The sequence below is a fragment of the Microcaecilia unicolor genome, chromosome 6 (assembly GCF_901765095.1).
Source record: "Microcaecilia unicolor chromosome 6, aMicUni1.1, whole genome shotgun sequence".
In the NCBI taxonomy this organism is placed as follows: domain Eukaryota; kingdom Metazoa; phylum Chordata; class Amphibia; order Gymnophiona; family Siphonopidae; genus Microcaecilia; species Microcaecilia unicolor.
Window position 1 is genome coordinate 286,153,157 of NC_044036.1, and position 20,017 is coordinate 286,173,173.

The 20,017-nt window shown below is 41.0% G+C and overlaps 1 protein-coding gene across 3 annotated transcripts; it reads right to left on the reverse strand.

Moving 5' to 3' along the window:
- Window positions 1-511: 511 nt before the first annotated feature.
- Window positions 512-17,426, reverse strand: LOC115473068. Of its 3 annotated transcripts, XM_030207701.1 has the most exons (4): window positions 17,349-17,426; window positions 13,965-14,109; window positions 3,741-3,826; window positions 512-2,134 (listed from the first exon to the last, which is right to left on the reverse strand). In XM_030207701.1, the coding sequence occupies exons 3-4, from the start codon at window positions 3,760-3,762 to the stop codon at window positions 1,245-1,247; spliced, it is 912 nt and encodes a 303-aa protein (XP_030063561.1). In that variant the 5' UTR covers window positions 3,763-3,826; window positions 13,965-14,109; window positions 17,349-17,426; the 3' UTR covers window positions 512-1,244. The 3 variants fall into 3 exon arrangements, with proteins under 3 accessions (XP_030063561.1, XP_030063563.1, XP_030063562.1); XM_030207703.1 differs by lacking the exon at window positions 13,965-14,109; XM_030207702.1 differs by lacking the exons at window positions 13,965-14,109; window positions 17,349-17,426 and adding an exon at window positions 6,260-6,341.
- Window positions 17,427-20,017: the final 2,591 nt, after the last annotated feature.

Sequence of the window (20,017 nt, forward strand, 5' to 3'; positions counted from 1 at the left end):
CAAAGAAGGGAAGGGAAGAAGGAGGGTAGTGCTTAGGATTGTTGTATAAGGTGCTCTTTCATGTTTGAATGGGTTGGTGAGATGACTTAGTGAGGTTATAGGTGTTCTTTGTAGGCCTTGTTGAAGAAGAATGTTTTCAGAGATTTACAAAAGATAGTTGTTTTGTTGATTGCTTTCAAGTCTGTGGGTAATGCATTCCATAGCTGCGTGCTAATGTACGAGAAGGTAGTAGCATGCATCAATTTGTACTTCAGTCCTTTGCAGCTGGGGTAGTGCAGGTTGAGAAATTTGTGAGATGATTTTGTGGCGTTTCTGGGAGGTAGGTCCACAAGGTTTAGCATGTAGATTGGGGCGTCTGCATGAATGATTTTGTGTACAATCGTGCAGATCTTGAACGCAATACGTTCCTTCAGTGGGAGCCAGTGAAGCTTCTCTCTTAGTGGTTTTGCGCTTTCATATTTAGTCTTTCCAAATACGAGTCTGGTGGCCGTATTCTGGGCAGTTTGGAGTTTTTTTTTATTGTTTGTTCTTTGCACCCGGCGTATAGTGCATTGCAGTATGGGTGTGCTAGTCATCATTCTGGTGATACAGTTCCCTCTGCTACTGAATCATAATCTGTCTCCTGTGTAATCAGGACAGACATGCACAATGAAAAGCAATGTGTCTCTTGAAAAGTGAAAGATCGGGTTCTGTACTCTATGAATACCAAAAGCAAATAAACTGGTAAATATTGCAGAGAAGTTTTCAGCATTAGGCACAGTTTACAAAAGTGTTGTTCTAATTCTCATCATTTGGCTTCTCCCCTGCATAGATGATAAAAAGTGTGGGAAAATACACACATTTATACATAACACCACCTGTCCAGGTAAGGGCTCCAGTGTGTTCTTTTACTTCCCTTTGGCTGGCCCTATTAGGTGAACCTAGGCAGTTACTGAGTGTAAGAGCTGGCTAGCAGGAATCCTTCACATCAAACCAGCCAAAGAGAGAATAGAGAAAGAGCAAGTTCATGGAACCAGTCTTAAGGAAAAGCAGCAGTTAAGTCGGGGTAGGATGCGATGGGAACAGGCAGGACAGGCACACAGCACCCAGAACCCTCGCAAAGGGTCTTGAAGTTCTGAGGAAGGTTAGTCTGAACACTGTATTAGTGTTTTGTGGTGAAAGGCATAAAATTCCTCCAGTTTCAGCAGTATCTCTGCTCAGCTGAACCGCCCAACTATATTTCCCCCAGGGCCATGGCTGGACTCTCAGCAGACAAATCCCTTTTCCAAAGCTGGCTCAGGTTTTATAGATAGAATGGGGAGATGATTCATGCCCGTTACCCAGGCTGACTCTGGGACCTTCCTATTCTTAACAATACTCTCAAGCAAGTCGAAGACAATGCTGGAAGTCACATTCTGTAGCCAGCTCTCCTCCAGAGTGTCCATGTTACTAGGAGATAGGCTCAGCATAGTCCTCCAGGCAGCAGGACTTCCGGCAAGAGAGCTATACAGTGCCACATTAATCCCATAAGCTGCATGACCCTGCCTCATGAACACAACAGATACAGATAGCACATGGGATACCACTTCCAGAGATGATGCCCCGTAGAGGTCACTTGGGCTGAAATCCAGCAGTTTGCTCCTTACAGTTGAGAGTGGAATTTGGTCCATCACTGACAGCTGTGAAACAAGGTTCCTGGAAAGGCACAGGAGAGTATTTCTGGACTCTCCCAGTGCTACGGCTGCTAGAAGGATCCTGAGTCTCCCAGAAAGAGAGGACAGCTGCCACTGGTTCCTCAGGCTGAGATCCAGACTCCTCCACAAAGTCTCTGACTGGCTTGGGAAGAGAAACTGAAGGTGAGCAAGAGAGGCAATCCTATGGCAGGCACCAGTAGTCCAGCAGGCTGTCAATGGCAGAGGTTTTGCACTAGAGGAAACCAATATGGGAGAAACGGAGATGAACACCAAAAGCAGAATGACAGCCAGGCTCACAGAAGACAGGAAGTCGGATTCCAATGGTCTTGGCGAATGTGCTAGGGGAAGGCAACCTGCCCTGCAAGTGAGCTCCTCCATTCTCCGGGCTGCACATTCAGGGTTCAGCTGTGACTGATTTTGGTTGATGCCCTTCTGCCATGACTGGGTCTGGCTTTCTAGCTCTGAAAAGAACCATATCAAGGTCAGCCAAAAACACCCACGTACTAATACATCTGAGTGTCATATGCCAGCTACAGACTAAAAAAAGAGCCCACGTGTACACAGAAGATATGCAAGCTAACAAAAGTACGGCTCTCTCTTCGTCCATGGGGCTTGTCCTGTGACTAATGCATACCTATATTTCAACATGTTAATGTCCCCCTCCTTTCTGCTTCATTATTTAATCTATACTTGTGTGTGCCCCATTCAATTCTCAATAGCCCCTCTACACCCCCAATTATACACTACTTTGCAATTAGCTTCATATGGTGAACTTTCCAAGAAAAGTCTAACGCTTACCTGAAAGCTCCAACCTATTCTTGATACTGGTACTGTGCCATTTGTTGTTTTCAGTCTCTATACAGCAATCAATTATACGACATGGAGGGACATTTTTGATATGAAGTCTAAGTTGGACTTTGGACATTTTGCGCTAAATGTCCCAAATCCTAACAGGAAATATAGCCATTTTTGAAACAGTAAAACATCTTTTTTTTTTTTTAATGGCTATATACTAGGTGGTTTGTGCTCTGTGTGTTTATCATTTTGGTCCATTTTTGAAAAAGAAAAAAAATCCAACTGTAAAATGCACAAAATCAAGCCATTGGGAAGTAGGAGGAGCCAGTATTCTTAGTAGACTGGCCACACAGACATCCAGTAGAGCAATGCCTACAAAGATATGGTCTAAATATGCAGTTTACGATGGATAGTTCCCTTTAAATTTTTGGTATGCTTTGATTGGCTGTAAGTGTTGGCGTCCAGTTTGAAATGCCGCCGCCATCTTAGAAGGCAGACAGAAAGACTGCATGTATAGATATCAGGTAGGAAAATAGCACGATATTACTAGTCTACAGATTCCTTAATCTCTCTTGAAACTTAATGCTGTTTATTCAATTTCAAGCCGATATACAAGGCGTTGGGATCAGCTCCTTAAGAAGCTTTCAGCGAAACAGGCGCTCGCTGTTGGGCGTGCCCATTGATATCAAAGCTAAACAGCAGCTAAGTATAAGTTTTTCTGTATGATAACATATGCTATGAAATAATAGAATAAAAGCATAAATATCAGCAAACGAGGTTTTTTTTGACTTGTGAAGATACTCGCCAGCAGTTTTACTTAAAGAAATAGATACATTTCAATGTAAATGCTGAGTGACTCGGTTCATGTGGCTGTTAAATCAGCTAGTACTGAGTATCTGAAGTCTTTTCCTCATAACAAGCAAGACACTAAGTAGAGAGCTTTACTTGCTAATAGTGGATTTATAATAGATATTTCTTGAAAGCAAGTACCAGGTATTACATTAATTATACATAAGCATCTGCAAAATAGGTTTTGAAAATACCAATTTGGACGTTATGAGAAGAAATTCATCCAAATGTTGCTTTATGACACTTTTTGGACGTTTTTCTCTTTCAAAAATGAGCCCCAATGTTTATTAATAAGCACTAATACTTATTTGTAATAGTGACAGCCCTAGTACTGCTGAAAATACCTTTGTCCCTCCAAACAGTTCATTCACTTGAGATACTAAAAACCACATTTTCAGTCAGGTAGAAGAAACTGTCACTTACCACAGCACTGTAGTACTGACATACTTTTGTGGAGGTTGATACGTCACACCCTCTGACAGACAGCCTCACTCCAGCTGGTGCTTTATCTGTCCAACAAGATGCATGAATGATATGTGGTGGTTTGTCAAGAGTTAAGGTGTCACTTTAAAGACATTAGGGTGCTGCATGTGGTTTTTCATGAGTTCTATTCAACTTTCCTTTTATCTATTGTGATGATTACCTGCACAGCAGCACCATGACTTACAGGTACAATCTACTAACTACCACATTACTATTATGTATCATTTTTGTCTACACAGTACTGTACAAATTAATGAGACAACCCCTGCTCTGTAGAGCTTACAAACATATGACAAAAATAGACTTGTGAATTCCATTTATTAAAAACATGGTTAAACCCTAAAGATATGAGGGTTAAGATTTAAAAAATAGACTCAAGAAGGTGAAATTTTAAACAAGACAAGAAAAGCAGCATACACATTCGACTTAGGATATCAATTTCAAGTGTATGGCATAGCAAGATGAGAAGTGCAGAATCACAGATTTGGCAATGGAGAAAGCCATTGATATGAAAGACCTGCCCAATGTGCAGAGCTTATGAGGAAAAGGATGAGAGGAGAGGTAGCAAGGAGCTGCAAAATGAATGCATTTGTATATGAGTAGCAAAGTTTGAACTGCATGCAAAGCAGATAAGGAATCAAATGAGCTTGAGAAGAGGAATCATATGGGGGTAACGACACTGGCCAAAGCTAAATATTGCAGCTGAATTTTAAATAGATTGAAATGGAAAGATGGTTCACTATGAGGCCTGTGGAAAGAAGGTTGTAGCATTCTAAATGGATGGCAATAAGCGTGGATAAGAGTTTCTGATCACGTGTCTAGAACATAGGAATAGCCATACTGGATCAGACCAATAGTCCATCTAGCCCAGTGCCCTGCTCCCAACACTGGCCAACCCAAGTCACAAGTACCTAGCAGAAACCCAATTAGTAGCAACATTCCATGTTACCAATCCTGGGGCAAGCACTAGCTTCCTCCATGTCCATCTCAATAACAGACCATGGACTTTTCCTCCAGGAACTTGTCCAAACCTTTTTTTAAACCCATATATGCTAGCTGCTGTTACCACATCCTCTGGCAGTGAGTTCCAGAGCTCAAATATTGAGTGAAAAAAATATTTCCTCCTAATTGTTTTAAAAATATTTCCATGCAATTTTATAGTGTCCTCTGTCTTTGTACATTTTGAAAGAGGGAAAAATTGATTCACTTCTACCCACTCTACACCACTCAGGATTTTATAGACCTCAGTCATAACCCCCTTCAGCAGTCTCTTTTCCAAGCTGAAAAGCCCTAACCACTTTAGCCTTTCTTCATAAGGGAGGAGTTCCATCCCCTTTATCACTTTGATCGCTCTTCATTGAAACTTTTTTTTTTAATTCCACTATATCTTTTTGAGATACGGTGACCAGAATTGAATGCAATACTCAAGGTGAGGTCATACCATGGAGCAATACAGAGGCATTATAATTTTCTTGGTCTTATTTTGCATCCCTTTCCTAATAGTTCCTAGCATCCCGTTAGCTTTTTTGCCCACCGCCACACACTGGGCAGAAGATTTAAGTGTATTGTCTACAATGACACTTAGATCTTTTTCTTGAGTGCTGATTCCCAAGGTGGACCCTAGTATCAGGTAACTATGATTTGAATTAATCTTTCCAATGTGCATCACTTTGCATTTGTCCATATTAAATTTCATCTGCCATTTGGATGCCCAGTCTTCCAGCTTCCTAAGGTCTTCCTGCAATTTTTCACAATCTGCATGTGTTTTTGACAACTTTGAATAGTTTTGTGTCATCTGCAGATTTAATCACTTCACTCGTCATTCCGTTTTCCAGGAAGGGATGAGTTTTGGTGATGTTATTGAGAAACAGAGATATGTTGTAGCGGTGTTTGGATGCATGTAGAAGGTGTTGAAGATAACCACAAAGTTAAAGTTTGAGAGGACAGATAACAACAATGTTATCCACAGAAAGAGAGGAAGGTGGAAGAAGGAAGTGGGTTTGTGAGAAAAGATGATAAGTTCTGTTTTGGCCATGCTAATTTTAAGGTGGTGATGAGACATCGCGATATCAATTGTCAGATTTATCTTATAAGCAACCCAAGATCTAGGGCTGAATTCCTGATGAAATCATCAGTAGTAAAAAAGAGTAAATCTGTGAGTCATCAGTATATAGATGGGACTGAAAGCAATAAGAGGAGATATGAGCACAAGGGAATGAGTATACAAAGAAAAGAGTATCCATGATGCACCCTGAGGTACACCAATTGGTACTGGGATAACACTGGAAAAGGATAGGAAAGATGAAAAGAAAACCAAGACAGAGCACAGGCCCAAAATCCAAGTATCAAGGAATAGGTGGCGATCAACTGAGTCAAAATACAATAAAACAGAAATATAGCATAGGGTGACACATGACCCTCAATCAACCCACCCATACTATCCAGCAGTTCTCATTTACGCTGCTGTATGGATGTCTTCCAGCTGAAAGTGATACAAACATGCCCACCTACAGCACCACTCCTTATCCAAGTCAATTTTGGGTTCTTCCTTCTTAAGTTCCTATACTTAATCCAGCACCTTCCCTCCCCCACTTTCCACCTAAGTGCTGTACCCAGCTTCTCACTCCTGCTCTTATAGTTACCACTGCCCTTAGCATGCTTAAACCATCCATTCTGTATAGAACCATATCCTACTAGGCGCATCACCAGTCACTAATATAGACAAAACCTTCAACCCCTTCCCTGTGACTAATCTTATGAGGCTATTCCTTCTCCTCCTCTATTCTAGGCAGATAGCATGTCCAAGGTGATTCCATATTCAGCTACCTGTTCACCCTTTCCCAATCCTTGGATGACTTTGAATGTTTACTAACTCGTTTGCCAGGTCATTCATATTCAATTTACCTCTTTGGCATCTCTCTGGTTATCCTTGAATTTTCTGCACATCCCTACAGGCTGAGACAAACAACCTCCTCCTCCTCATAGATATTTCCTTCGGGATCCACCATTAGAATCCTTTATCAGAATTTGTCAGGTCTGGTACAAAGGTCTTCAGCATCCTTGGCAAACTTTTAGTCCTGTGCCCCCCACTTTCAGTTGTTTTCAGGCCTTTAGATCTACCTCCTCCCTCCCATGATTAATTATTAGGATTTATTTACCGCCTTTTTGGAGGAAATCACTTAAGGCAGTTTACAGCAAGAATACGTCAAATATAAGTAAGATTACAGCATTAAAAATATTAAAATACAAAATATGGCATAGAATGCTACACTACAATGTTAACACAATAAAACATTTTATTAGACAGCGTAGGGTAAAAAAGAATATATAGATAAATAAGAAAGAGTAATAGGAGTAAGAAATTATGGGACTAGTTGAAAATAAAGGGCCTAATTTAAAGAAAGTAACACATGAGGTCAGAAAGGTGCTTGAATATTATCTTAGTTAGGGTAGGAGTGGATAAACATGTCCTGCTATAGTATGTGCAGCCAGTGTCACCCCTTGTATGTGTATACAGGCTGATAGTTCTTCGAGTTGGTGAGATTGTCAGAACTGATTGCTTTGCTTTGAATACTTTTTGCTGGTCCCCAGAAGCTGCTACCTTTAGCAAGTACCTAGTTTACCTAAACTGTTACACTGACTCGGCCTAGAATTTCTCTTTCAAGTAAGCTCTATAAGACTCCTCTTAGAATGTCCATATGCTCGTTGCCCCCACAAGTTACAACCACACCACAAATGTGTTGTAAGAGATATATGAATGAGAGAGAGAGAGAGAGAGAATGCGCGCTGCGGGACACAGGAAACATCTACAACAATCCACAGAATATCTCTTTCAAGTTCCTTGCTATATAAGACTCTCTTAGAATGTCCATATGTAGAGAGAGAGAGAGAGACCTAAAGGGCTGTGGGACATAGGAAACCAACAACAATCCACAGCATCGCGTTCTCTGAACCTACAGAACTACATAAAGCAACCCCAGAGTTGTTCTTTTAACCTGCTCTAGCTCAGCCCTAGGCCTGGCGGTTTCACCTTTAATATAAAGTGCCAAGTATTAATACTGCAAGCACCACAGACATTACCCTGCACTATTCCCTTCATGCTGTCCCCTAGCAGTAGAATACATCTAGAATTACTCATCATTTTTGTTGTTTTGGCCAAGATTCAAGCACAGAGACTGAATCACAAGCTGAGAATGGCCCTCATTTCTTTGCTGCTTTTTTTTTTTTTTAATAGTTGGTTCAATTACCGCAGAAATATGTAAAAGCTGTACTTTAATCTAGGAATTGGTTGGACATATTTCAAACTCAATTTTTTAAAAAAGTTACTAGGGTCTGCCACATTATTGTTCATTCAATAAGCCCGGTTTTGGGTTTCCCTTGTAGGAAAATAGGACCTCTTTTAACATGTGTTGTACAAACCTCAGGTAAGGTTTCTTCATAAAGAGAGATATTTCTAGTAGAGGAGATGGGTTGGAAGGAATCGCTGAAGAAAGTTTTTGAATAATCCTTAAGGTCACTTTGGGAATGTTCTGACTTCTGAGGTGGATAAGAGAGATTATTAGATTCACAGAGGAACATCTCTCTTTGCACAGAATTAGTCCTTGTAGATTTAGTGATGTGGCCTGATCTTATACCCAAGAGATCCTTGCAATAGTTCTTGATGAACTCATTGAACATCTTTTTGCAAGAATGTGACTGCTCCAGTATGGTTCATTGCAGTCCTTCTCAACCCAGTGTATGCAAATCTCTCTCATGTATATTTGTTGCAGATATCCTGAAAAACCCGACTGGTTGAGTGTGCCCCAAGGACTGTGTTGAGAAACACTAGTTTATTGTACTTAATATACTGCCCTTGACCTGCTCATGCCCCTCCCATGGTCACAACCTCTTTTGGGTTGCACACAATGCACTTTGGGCACACATTGTTATAGAATGTGTGTGAATCTGCCTATGCACTAAATTGAAATTAGTGCCAATTAACATCAATAATTATTAACTAGTTTGTGTGTGGATGTCAGCTCCGCACCCAAATTTAGGTGATCTGTATAAAATCCAGGGAATGGTGCTGTCCCTTTACAATGGGTCATTTGAATCTCTGAGCAGAGGTATCATCAATAGAAGCCAGTAGAGTCAGCCAGTCTCCGCACCAAGGAAGTTCTTTGATCCTCTTTCTATGTAAACAAGAGCCTCTTCTTCCAGGCTCAAGGGGACATAAGTCCATAGTGTTTTGCATTCAGCCTGGCTATAGTAAGGCTCCAAAAGCTCAAGCAGATAATACACTTCACATGGGTGTTAAAAATTTTTCAACTGTCCCAGGAAGATCAAAAAACTGGGTTTGGTCTGTGCCATGTTTCACACACTAAAAAAAACAAAAAAACAAAAAAAACATACACTTTTTGTTTAAAAAAAAAAAACAGTGAGGGAAAGTACAAAGAGAACAAAAACACAGTGATGGAAGACAAGAAGAGAGAAACTTCAAAATATGATAGAGTTTTGCAACTGTGTTTTGCATGGTGGAAAAACACCCTAAGGGGACTGAGAAAACTGAAACTACTGCACATGGGAAGGGCTGTACATGCTCAGAAGTTTACACTAGTTCTGATCTCTGGGTAAAGCTGTTCTATCACTCACTGGTGTTCCCAATTCAATCCTGTCAGAGAATACACTTACTGTATATATTACACACACACACACTACTATCATCCTATAAATGCACGGTACATCAGTAACCCCCACTTCCAACCAATGATCATTTTCTTTACAATAACATGAAGGAAGTTCTATCAGAAAGACAGAGAAACTAAAGAACAATCTAGATTCCTAAACAAACTCCTTCAAAAGCAATGCTCAGGTTTCCCATACAAGAGGAAACATAGCAAGTGCTTACACCATCTACATGTTGTAAAGTTGTTGCAGCATTTCAAAAGCAGTGATGACGTCACTTACAGTACCATTTCCCACCAGAGAAGGAGAATTGGAGTTCTGCTTCTGGTTCCCATTTCCCCTTTTTAATGTGGTGTGATCTGAATAAAACCTGTAGGTAATTGTTGACTATAAGCAGGGCTTTTTTGACGGAGTACTGAGTACCAGCACCTTTTCCATTGTCTGCTAACATTGATCCATGGTCCCCAAGTTTTAATGACAAGAGTTCAGGCTCTACACACCAATTCTGCCTTGTCATAGATTGTGTGACTGGTTGCAGGGGGTCTGGCCATTGTAGGGTGGGTCCTTCAGTGATCACCCCACCCCTGAAGGGTGGCCTGGCATTTCAGTACCGGCACCTTTTTCACTAGAAAAAAATGCACCGACTATAAGAACAATGTAATGAAAGATTAATGGCCAGACAGTTCCGATACTGAAACTCAGCAGGTATCAGGTAAGATGTGAGTGTCCTGCCATCAAGGTAGAAAACTTTTCAAGCAGAGAAATTTCCTCAAACTCCCAAGTACCAGGCAGAGAGAGAAGCAAGACAAGTTAGCTTTCATCAGAATCCATGCCAAGGCAACAGTGGAGCCCTTCATTCGAGTTAGCATTCTGTCTAAGCTCCTGCACTTGGGTAGGGTTACCATATGGCTCCAGAAAAAGGAGGACGGATTGAGCCAGCCGGGTTTTACTTCCATTGCTTTCCATTGAAAGCAATGGAAGTAAAACCCGGCTGGCGCAATTGCTTTCCATTGAAAGCAATGGAAGTAAAACCCGGATGGTTCAATCCGTCCTCCTTTTTCTGGAGCCATATGGTAACCCTACACTTGGGGAGGTTTTCCTGTCATAATTATCTGTCTTTACTCTTAAGTTATTTTTTTTCTTTATAAACATTTTCAAAATAAATTCCAAGAATATTCTTGATACAGAAAAAATTTGAAGACAATCACCATACTACTTATAAACTAATAGCCTAAGTACAATAAGGAAAATCTTGATACAAGATAACTATCTTGTCTCAAATGTAAAGTCCACAATAGGGAAAATCTTGATACAAGATAACTATCTTGTCTCAAATGTAAAGTCCACAATAGGGAAAGAGAGCAAGGTACAATTTGAGGTCATTTAAACCATATCATCAGGGGAAAAAAAGAAAGGAAGCATACATCAGGCTTCTAAACTGATGGAAAGCATTGTAGCCAAACAACTTACAGATTTTATAAACAAATTCTCAATATTACATGAATCATAGTCAGGTTTTCACCCCCTCCACAGCACAGAAAACAGTACTACTCACACTCCTAGCCAAATTCAAGCAGGAAATAGCAATAGGCAAAAACATCCTTCTCCTCCAATTCAACATTTCTAGTGCATTCGACATGGAAAACCACAATATATTAATAAGTTACTAGATAAGTTCGGGATTGGTGGAAACATAATAAGCTGGCTCAAGGGTTTCCTAACCACAAGAGCATATCGAGTAAAATCAAACTCAAACATATCACCGTGGAAAGCAGATTGCGGAGTACCACAAGGATCACCGCTATCATCGATCCTCTTCAACCTAATGATGACCCCACTAGTCCTTATCCAACCAAGGCCTTAACCCCTTCATCTATGCAGACGATGTCATAATATACATTCCGTACAAATCTAAACTGACAGAAATCACCAACAAAATCAAGATCAGCTTGATCATGGACTCGTGGGCAAATGCATTTCAACTAAAACTCAGAAAAAACTCACTGTCTTATCCTCTCATCCCAACACAGCGCGGACAACCCCACAATTATCAACACCCCAGATTACACCCTCCCTATCTCAGACAACCTGAAAATCCTTGGCGTTACATTGGACCGCAACCTAACACTAGAGAGCCAAGTGACCTTCACAACAAAGAAAATGTTCCAAACAATGTGGAAACTCAAACGCGTGAAACAATTCTTCCCGAGAGAAACATTTCGCAACCTGATACAATCAATGGTATTAAGCCAGATAGACTACTGCAATGGAATTTATGCGGGATGCAAAGAACATTAAAGAAACTCCAGACCACTCAAAACACGGCAGCTAGTCTTATCCTCAGAAAAACACGATTTGAAAGCGCAAAACCCCTCCATGAAAAACTACACTGGCTCCCAATCAAAGAACGCATAGCTTTTAAAATCTGCATTCTGGTTCACAAAATTATCTACGGTGAAGCCCCGGGATACATGACAGACGATCAACCTACCAACTAGAAACATATCCAAATCAACATGAACGTACCTAAATCTGCACTACCCAAGCTGCAAAGGACTCAAATACAAATCAACTTATGCATCCAGTTTCTCCTACATAAGTACACAACTGTGGAATGCATTACCAAAAGCCGTGAAAACTATGTACGACCACCTAAACTTCCGGAAAAAAACTAAAAACTAACCTGTTTAAACAAGCATACCCTACCAATCCAACATAAATGCCTGATCTCTGCAACACAACAAAACTAAAGAACGTAACGGACATACCACAACTCTTCCGTTGTATGATTCCATAATATGGCTGTGCCACATGAACTTTATCTAACCACAATATCACTTTGTATTTGTTTACACCGGAGTCTGCAAATGCCTCTCCGGTACTATGTAAGCCACATTGAGCCTACAAATAGGTGGGAAAATGTGGGATACAAATGTAACAAATAAATGAAAACTTTGCTACAGAGTAGATGTTACTGGCCTAGAAGATGAAGGGAAAGGAGAGACAGAACATTTAGAATCCAGAAAATTGGTCAAATGACCCGGGTCAAAGAAGTTCAACTTTATAACACATTTACAAGGAAAATTTAACCAGAAAAAGTGCTAATTATTGTACTCTAGGTCTCAGTTTCAGGAATTGATGGTATTGTTTTTGTGTTGATCTTGCCATATCAGGAAAAACGCTAGTTTACAATCCTAAAATAAGACATCTCGGTGACGAAAAAACAATCTCAGTAATCATTCTTGATCTGGATCCAAAACTAAAGGTTTCATACCATAAGTTTCACCCTCCAAGGTTTGAGTCACATTCAACTGATCAAAGGAAACTTCAGACTCAGTGGGAATAGGTTAAGAGGAATCCTTCTTAAAAAACGGAACTTAATAAATCTTTGCAACAGGAGGAAATGATTGCTCAGGAACCTTTAAAACTTCTAGCATGTACCGTTTAAAAGTTATAAGAGGGGCCACTGAAGGTAGTTTTTGGTTCGTCTTTTTTTCAAGAGCAAAAATAGCCTGTTCTATATTTCCCAATCTAGTCAAGTACTGGTCTATCTGAGAGGATAACGCTGAAAACTTTGTAGAAAATGAGTTCTCTAATCTCACCTAAGCATCCCAGATTGAATCCATTGTAATACTTGCGGGTTTGGAAGATAGAACAGGCTTGGTCAGCGATTCCTGTGTTGCCAATTCCTTCTGTGCTGGGGCATCTCCTCCCTCAAAATCGCCTGCAGAAATGCCATCGGTTTCCTGAGCCTCAGAGAAAACAGAGGCTCCCAGCTGCAGATTATCTCCACGGTCAGCCCCCAGTATGGGCACTTCCCCCAAACCTTCTGGTGAGGACAAGGACTCACTGACCACTTCGCTCTGCGCCAGCATCAATGGCGGCAAACGCATTGCAGGGCTAAAGTTGACATCCGCTTCAGGCAGACAGGGCAGTTCACCTCTCATCGCGCTGTCCGGCAGCAAAGCAACATCCCTTGATTCCTGACCTGATGTAAAGAAGCGATCTATCAGACCGACTGTAAGAGCAGCAGGCACTGTGGGGTAAGTGTGTTGCTTTCCCTGGCACTTCGGCATTAAAAGAGTTTAAGGTAATATAAGTGAGGAGATAGCTCTTGTTTCAACTTGGTGCTGCTTCTCATTGCTTCCTTCCGGCAGCCATCTTGCTCCCTTAAGTTTTCATGTTGGTTGCCCTACCACCTTAGAGCAGTAGGCACTGCGAGCCAGTTCTGAATGGTTTCTGCTACAGAGAATATGAACATTTATTTTGCCTTTCCATCACTCAATGTCAGAATATAGCAACACCTGGAGGTACTATCAGAATATAATGATGGGTATAGTGATATTTTAAGCACATAAAAATTCCTAGACCATAAAAGGGGGAAGAGAGAGGAATTTTGGATTTAGCTCATTCCTTTTTCTCAATTATAGCTCAGTGAGTTATATTATGGTACAGTTGGTAGTTTATCATTCAGAGAGAGTTTACAATCTATGTTTATACCTGAGGCAATGGAGGGTTAAGTGACTTGCTCAGAGCAGGCTGATCCCAGCTCCCTCTCGCTTAGGACCTTTGACCTTCAGTAGGATTCACACTGCTGAAGTTGTCAGACAAGTTGTTCCTGCTACCAGTAGATGGGACACAAGCACTAAATGGAATTGGAGACGACAATGAGAAACAGAGCCCTTCCTTAGCTGACATTTTCTCATCTGTACCAGCATCATGGACTGGAGTACTGAACAAAATAACGTGTCCTCCTGTACAGAAAATAATTTAATCATGTCAAGTCAGAGGAGCTCTCTCATTCAGAGCTATATAGAGGAGGGTGAGAACAGGAAAGAAATATTCAACCCACAGTGTAAGACAGGACTGCTCTTAAACACTACCATGATGTTCTCACTCCCTCACCCATCCACCCACCATCACAATGCCCAATTTTATTTTATGAACAGTTCCTATAGGACAGTGGTTTTCAACCCAGTCTTCAGGGACCACCAGACCAGTTGGGTTTTCAGGATACCCACAAGATGTATTAGCATGTACTTCTTCCACTGCATGCAAATTATCTCAAGCATATACGTTGTTGGTATCCTGAAAACCCAACTGGCTGGGTGGTCCCAAGGACTGGGTTGAAAACCACTGCTGTAGAACATAAAGTGATAAAAATCCCTGAGTGTGTATAAGAGATGTAGAATCAGACCAATACTAAATCTCCAGGGCCTACAAACAAAGTAAGAATATTCCAGTACAGACATTGTCCTTTTTCAGCAGATTTCTCCTACTGAGTTGTTTTTGTAGAAATCTTCCATTCCTTAGTTCAGTGGTTCTCAACCCAATCCTCAGGGCTCACCTAGTCAGTCAGGTTTTCAGGATATCCACAATGAATATGCATGAGATTTACATACTAAGAAGGAGACACTGCATGGATGTCTCATGAATATTCATAATGGATATCCTGAAAACCCAACTGGTTGGGTGTGCTTCGAGGACTTGGTTGAGAACCACTGTCCTAAAGCATAGGGTAGAAGAGTAGAAAGGATTGGGGGACTTTAGGGGGAAAGAGAAAAGAGGATAACATGAACCTTGGTTGGAATAATCTCACATGTCTGACACAAAACATAGCCTTAACATCAGCTTTCAATTCTCCCCTTCTACCCTTCTCACAGGCCTGAACTACACAGTAGATGATGGCAGAGAAAGACCTGCACGGCCCATCCAGTCTGCCCAACAAGATAAACTCATATGTGTTACTTTTTGTGTTACCTGACCTTGATTTGTATCTGCCATTTTCAGGGCACAGGCCGTAGAAGTCTGCCCAGCACTAGCCCCACCTCCCAACCACCAGCCCCGCCTCCTCCCACTGTCTCTGCCACCCAATCTCTGCTAAGCTTCTGAGGATCCATTCTTTCTGAACAGGATTCCTTTATGTTTATCCCATGAATTTTTGAATTCCATTACCATTTTCATCTCCACCACCTCCCACGGGAGGGCATTCCAAGTATCCACCACTCTCTCTGTAGGCAAAAGGCAAGGTTGCTATAGAAATTATACAGCATTCAATTAATTAAATTCTGCAGGTTTACATTTAGATACTCTGAACTGTTTACCACACCACACGGGCCCTGTGAAAACAAGGCTACATTTGATTACATATAAGACCATGAAAAATATACTAAAGCAATTTTAGGTATTCCTTTTTGAAATGCATGTTACACGTGAAATAGGAGGAATTTGCAAAAGGTATGCTCAAGCTCCTGCACAGAATGTCAGAGAAGAATTTGGACATTTCACTTCCAGGTCGCAGCTGAAAGCAGCAAGGGCAAGGAAGGGTGAAGAGCTGCTCCATTCTGATACCACTTCATCTATAGCAGAGGAGAGGAAGGGCAAAGAAACTGTTCTATGGTGATACCACAGCAGAACAGATAATAGTGAAGGGGAGCTCAGTGCAATGTTCAGAGCTACTTTGAGGTGAAACAAAAGTTGCCAGTTTCCATGTCAGCCTCAACCTGAATTTGCCCCAGTAAATGTAGGGAGTTGTAGTTGTTTTGATTTCCCTAAGAAAAAGAGAGGTTACAGGCCATGGATGCAAAAACCAGGCCTGGATTAGCTTGTTCACCTTTACCTGGGTGAAGCTAGGGATACTAGTATGGGGAAATAACACTACAAATGTTTGGTAGGTCTTATAGGATTCAGAGCAATTTTAAGACCAACACTGTCTAGAGCTACACAGCTGTACAACCCAATGATTCTCTCCTGAACATTGGTAACAAGGTGAAACATCTTTGGGAGAATATAGAGCAAGATGCAGAGAAGCCAGGCTGCTGTATTCTAATGGCTGTTTAAAATGGGGCATTATTCGTTACTGTAAGGCTCAGAGACCACTGGTGGTATCTGTCATTGACTCCAAGTGCAGTTCTCTAACTCCAAAACACGCTCTCCTCATACCATTTTTAGATCTCTGGTCCTTTCCTTTAGATCTCTTCTTTCTTTCCCTCATCCTGGATTGTAGGACAACAATATGCCCCACTACCAGGCTACACTTGCATTTCAATAATTTTTACACCCATAAAGTTTTGCACCCTGGGCTCCGTCCCTCTCACCCTAATCACTGGAAAAAAGGATCACTGTGGTCATGTGACCTGAAAAGAACTACAGGACTTTTGTTTTATGGCCTTTACAGTGCATAGGCAGTGGAGACACTGAACTATGGCCCAATATTTTGCCCTATACATCATTAGCGACTAAAGAGCTTTGGGGGAGGGTGTGGATTGGTTTGTTTGGCCCTTGCAACCAAAGAGGTATTTTGCTATCCTTGGTATAAAGTAAAACAGTAATATCATGATGTCTTGCTAAGAGTCCCAGATAAGCCAGTTTGGGTTCCAAGTCAGGTGTTCCATTCTACCCTCATCACTACATGTGCAACAGCTGGAAGACATTCAAATTCAAACGAGATATAAAACCTCACTAGCCCGTGCTTCTTCATCATCTTGTTGTTTCCATTTAAATTTTCTTGAACTACATTTTAAATATTCCAAGAAGAAAGAAGACAGGTTATCCTGAGGGTTAAAAATGTTTTGTGCAATCATCTGAAGAAATTCAGAATTAACAAGTTAAAACCCACAGGTAGCTTGTGAAATTTAAAAAAAAAAAAAAAAAAAAAAAAGAGTTAACAGGGGTCACCTGATTCCTGCACTTGCACAAGTAAAAGTCTGCTTGGACTTTTTGCAGCATCAAACACCTTACTGTACATGCTTTTCAAAGACAATGAAAGTCTCCAGTGAGACAAAGATTTGCATTTTTCATACAGCTGTAAAACTTCACAGACCTAATCTGATAACATCCATGGCTAGCATGAAAAAGTAAGTTAAGGAAACGGCTGCCACTCACCAGGCTGTAGTTATTCTAAGCTGAAGCTGTTTGTTCTCACATGAACAAAACCTCTGTGGATTCTCAATGATCCCAGGCAGCCTGAGTGCAAACAGGTACACACCTGCGTAGGGAAGAAACACTCTCCAATCATAGCCCCTCCTCAGCCTCTCCCAGGAAGTGCACATCCCCCTGGGTCCTACTGCTCCTTACAGGGCACAGAGATACTAATCAAAGCAAAATTGCATAATCTGTGCACCATTAGTATTCTTAGAGTGTTGTACATAATGAAACATCATATTACAATCAATAATTGGAACAACTAACAGAAACAGTCACATTAAAAAAAAGTGTATCCATTTATTGTTTTTCTGACTCACATGTCACCATATCTAGATGGTTACAAAAAATAGCAGAGTCACTACATTACCTAGTTCTAGGCTGGAGATTTTGGGACAGTCCTGGATTTGAACTTACATCCCAAAGCACTGTAGTATTTGTAGTGCCTAATCATATCCATGGAAATTAATACTACAGATCCCATAATACACCAGAATGGGGTGACTGGACTGTCTCAAAACTCCAGCCTGGAACTGGGTAATTTCACATCTCTGAAATAAAATTACATAGCATAATGGAAAAACAGACTGCTGTCTTAATGAGTAAAACCAATAGGAAACCCTAATATCATGTTTCTTGACACAAGAGTTCTCCCTAGTCTGCAGTACATATCCAACCAATCAGGTTTTCAGGATAGCCACACTGAATATGCATGACATAAATGTGCAAACGTATCTTCCATTGTATGCAAATTTCTCATGCATACTCATTATGGATATCTTGAAACCCTGACTGGTTGGGTGTTTTAGAACAATATTGTAAAGAAAATGTGAACCATTGCCTCTGCATAATTTATACAAAAAAATATTGGTCCTTGTGGAAGGAATAATGACCTCCATAAATTCTCCATCACTCTCTATCAGTTCCTATTTTCTTCCCTGAAGGCAATTTTCCCCACTGTTGATCTATTGTTGAATAAACTTCTAATACCTATTAGTTCAATCTCTGTATTCATATGTTGACACCTTGGCACTGGGACAGAATGGTGCAGTAGTAACCCATCTCTAGCCAATCATAGTAACATAGTAAATGACGGCAGATAAAGACCTGAATGGTCCATCCAGTCTGCCCAACAAGTATGTAATACTTTATATGTATATCCGAGTTAGATTTGTCCCTGCCTTTCTCAGGGCACAGACCATAGAAGTCCGCCCTGCACTGGTTTTATTCTCCAAATACCAGCGTCACCACCCAATCTCCACTAAGATTCCATAGATCCATTCCTTCTAAATAGGATTCCTTTGTGTTTATCCCACGCAGGTTTAAATTCCTTTACCGTTTTCATCTCCACCACCTCCCGTGGGAGGGCATTCCACGTATCCACCACCCTCTCCGTGAAAAAATACTTCCTGACATTACTCCTGAGTCTGCCCCCCTTCAACCTCAATTCATGTCCTCTAGTTCTACCACCTTCCCATCTCTGGAAAAGGTTCGCATGCGGATTAATACCTTTCAAATATTTGAACATCTGTATCATGTCACCCCTGTTTCTCCTTTCCTCCAAGGTATACATGTTCAGGTTGGCAAGTCTCTCCTCGTACGGTTTGCAACCCAAATCCCATATCATTTTCATAGCTTTTCTTTGCATCGCTTCCAGTCTTTTTACATCTTTAGCAAGATACGACCTCCAAAACTGAACACAATACTCCCAAGTGGAGCCTCACCAACGACTTGTAGAGGGGCATCAACACCTCCTTTCTTCTGCTGGTTATACCCCTCTCTATGCAGCCTAGCATCCTTCTAGCCATGGCCGTCACCTTGTCACATTGTTTCTTCACCTTCATATCCTCCGACACCAACACCCCAAGGACTCTCTCCTGAGTCGAGCTTACTAATCTCTCCCCTCCTATTCAGTATCTCTCTTTCGGGTTTCTACACCCCAAATGCATCACTCTGCACTTCTTGGCATTACATTTTAACTGATTTCACACCATCAGTGACATCATAAAAGCATTCTGTTTGTTACAGTTCTATCAAAACAACCTGAAGCATCAACATTACTTATTAACTTTAAACCTTTTATACAAGGGTTGGAACATGTCTGCTCTCCCAATCCAAGCCTCTGAGAGCTGAGACCCAGTCAGTTTTTCAGGATTTTCACAGTGACTATACACTGCCTCCATTGTCTGCAAATAAATCTCATATATTTTCATTGTGGAAATCTTGAAAACCCAGCTGGGTTGTGATCCTTGAAGACCACCTTTGATGACCCCTGGACTGAGGGGATTGAGCAGATTAATATGAATTCCCTGTGGACATTAATCTGCTCATGTTTTCAGGCTATCCCTAATGAATATGTATGACATAGATTTGTATACACATTTTTAATAATATGTAAATCCACAGCATGCATACTCATTAGAGATATCTTGAAAACCCAAGCGGATTAGTGTCTACAGAGAATAGAGGTAGCCTACCACTAGGCATGAGGATGTAACCACTTGTACAATATCTCTCTTTACCAGGACTTCTTTAATCATCTCCCTCAGTTTTATTTCATCATTGAGCAGGTCAACATATAGGATTCTCCTTGTAAGTCACACCCAGTAGCTTGCCCTTCCCATATTTAT